This window comes from Cucurbita pepo, chloroplast, assembly GCF_057944985.1.
Source record: "Cucurbita pepo chloroplast, complete genome".
Taxonomy (NCBI): domain Eukaryota; kingdom Viridiplantae; phylum Streptophyta; class Magnoliopsida; order Cucurbitales; family Cucurbitaceae; genus Cucurbita; species Cucurbita pepo.
Window position 1 is genome coordinate 45,001 of NC_038229.1, and position 2,500 is coordinate 47,500.

Genomic DNA, 2,500 nt, shown 5'->3' on the forward strand with positions numbered 1-2,500 from the left:
AAAAAAAAAATAAACAGAGTTTTCTTATTTGAAACGCCTTGTGATCTTCAACCAATTTTGTGCTTCAATATAATTACCGGGAGTAAGTGCTATAGCTTGTTTCCAATACTCAGCGGCTTGATTGAACCAAGCCTCCGCAATTTCAGAATCTCCCTGTCGAATGGCCTGTTCTCCCCGGTCGGAATAGGCAGGTAAATTCCTTCCCTTAGAACCGTACTTGAGAGTTTCCTACCTCATACGGCTCAACAGTCAATTCTTTTGCTGTCCCATATTTTTTAAAATTTACCATATCTAATCTAATTGAATGAAATTTCTCATAGATCTAGCCCATTTTTTTTCTCGAGTTAAGCAAAAGAGGTTAATTATATAAGTTTCAAACTTTAATTTTGCTGAATAATTAAATAAGTTTTATCTTTTCTCCCACCTTCAGAAGAATAAAGCATAGGCATTCCACTATCGTTACAATTTTCTGAAAGATAACTATCTCGGTTTCATCTATAAATTGATATAGAATCCTTGAAAAAGACTTTCTTTCATAAGAAAGAAAAGACTTACTGTCTTTGGGATCTGATGCTACACCGCTGCTCAATATCGGAGGGTATCCACCCTATTACATAAGTGGATTCCTTCATTTTGATCTTATATCATGATATAAGTAAGCAGTTTTTATTGTATCGGCCAAAAACCTGACTAATTGATCTTTACGGTGCTTCTTCTATCAATTAGATCCTTTATCCATAGAATAAAGTATCTAGGCATACCTATTTCTTCATATTTCTACTTCTATGAAGTTTCTTTCTTTGCTACAGCTGATACAAATCGTTAGTTTGGACAATACATATGTAGAAAGCCTATTTTTTTTAGTATTTATTATCGAATTTGCTCTTTTTTTTTTCTTTCTATAGTGGAGATAGTCGCACGTAATGACAGATCACAGCCATATTATTAAAAGCTTGTGGTAAGAACGGGTTTCGTTCTAGTGCCCGAAAATAATATTCCAAAGCTTTCGTATGTTCTCCGTTCCTTGTGTGGATAAGACCTATGTTATAGAGTATATAACTTCGATCATAGGGATCGATTTCTAGTCGCATAGCTTCATAATAATTCTGTAGAGCTTCCGCATAATTTCCTTCGGATTGAGCCGACATCCGTTACGGTCGTTCGTTATTCCATTCAAAGAATCTCCGTTCCAGAACCGTACGTGAGATTTTCATCTCATACGGCTCCCCCTTTATGTGATGCGCATAATGAGATGAGAATAATACATGAAATCAAAAAAGATTGAAATACTCTCATTATGAACTGATGGGACTAGCGTTTTTACAAAAAATCTCTAGGCAACCTTCCTGTAAAAGATCTTTTCTTAACATCAAGCATGTTGTTACTAGATAAAAATAAAAATGGTAACTCTAACAATTTCTTTGTCCTCAACGCCTCTAAATTTCCAGGAATTAGTCACTTCAACAGTCTTCGATGGTTATACAGGTATCCAAAATACAAACGAGATGGATGTTTGTTGTCCCAACCATTTTTCTAAGTTCCGATCCCGATAAGGAAAAGGGATAATTTATAACAAAGTTTTCGTGTTGTTGATTCCTAGGTGTAGTGCTTCTTCCCCTCTGCTACCTATTTTTACTAGTGAATATTTTTACTAGTGGAGTAGGGTTGACTTAATCCATAGGTTACACCTTTCGCTTGATACTAGAATCGACAATTAAAGCATCTGAGGTTACATTAATCGGGGATACACGACAGAAGGAATTTTTTTATTTGAAAATTGCACCTCCAAGAAGCGTAGATTTATTTCAATTATTGTTTTCTTTCTATCCCGAATACTGTGTCTTTCTACTAAGACAGAGAGCGGTAAAGAAAATAAAAAAAAAAAAAAAAATCAAATCGCACCATCTCTGTAATAGGTGAATGCCTCTTTTTCCCCGGAAGTTGTCGGAATTATTTGTAATAAGATATTGGCTACAATTGAAAAGGTCTTATCGATAAAATTTCCATTTATCCCAGATCTAGGCATCGGTAACAACCCCATTTTTTAATTTCTTTTAATTACCTCTCGTGAGAAAATGATCCCACAAACAAAGGAATTGCATAGTACGAAATAACATAAAAACGGATTCATTAAAAAATCCCACTCGATATTCAAATTGTTTCTTTTTGATTTCACAGGAATCAATAAAACATAAGAAATATTTCAATCCGGTGAAATTTCATCCAAATGTAGTAGGATCAGAATGAAGAGAACTATTGCTGATTTCAGCAAAGTTGAAGAAAAAAAGAATTTTATTTATCTTACAGATTGGGGTAATTCTAGAATTTTTTTGATTGAATTATGATCCATCCAAAGAGCAAAAAGAATCGACTAATTATTCTATGATTCATAAATTTTGAGTTGTTGGTGAAAAATCGAAAACTGTAAAAGTCGAATTTTTATAAAAAAAGGAATCATAGTTTAAAAAACTAAATAGAATCATGAGCTAAAAGTATCCAT

General features: G+C 33.6%; 1 protein-coding gene across 1 annotated transcript; it reads right to left on the reverse strand. All coding sequences in view use genetic code 11, as the record gives it.

The window, feature by feature from the left end:
* Positions 1 to 24: 24 nt before the first annotated feature.
* On the reverse strand, positions 25 to 2,026 carry ycf3 (photosystem I assembly protein Ycf3). The gene is made up of 3 exons: positions 1,900 to 2,026; positions 921 to 1,150; positions 25 to 177 (listed from the first exon to the last, which is right to left on the reverse strand). Exons 1-3 carry the CDS (start codon positions 2,024 to 2,026, stop codon positions 25 to 27), a joined length of 510 nt encoding a protein of 169 aa, YP_009505081.1.
* Between the last annotated feature and the right edge of the window lie 474 nt (positions 2,027 to 2,500).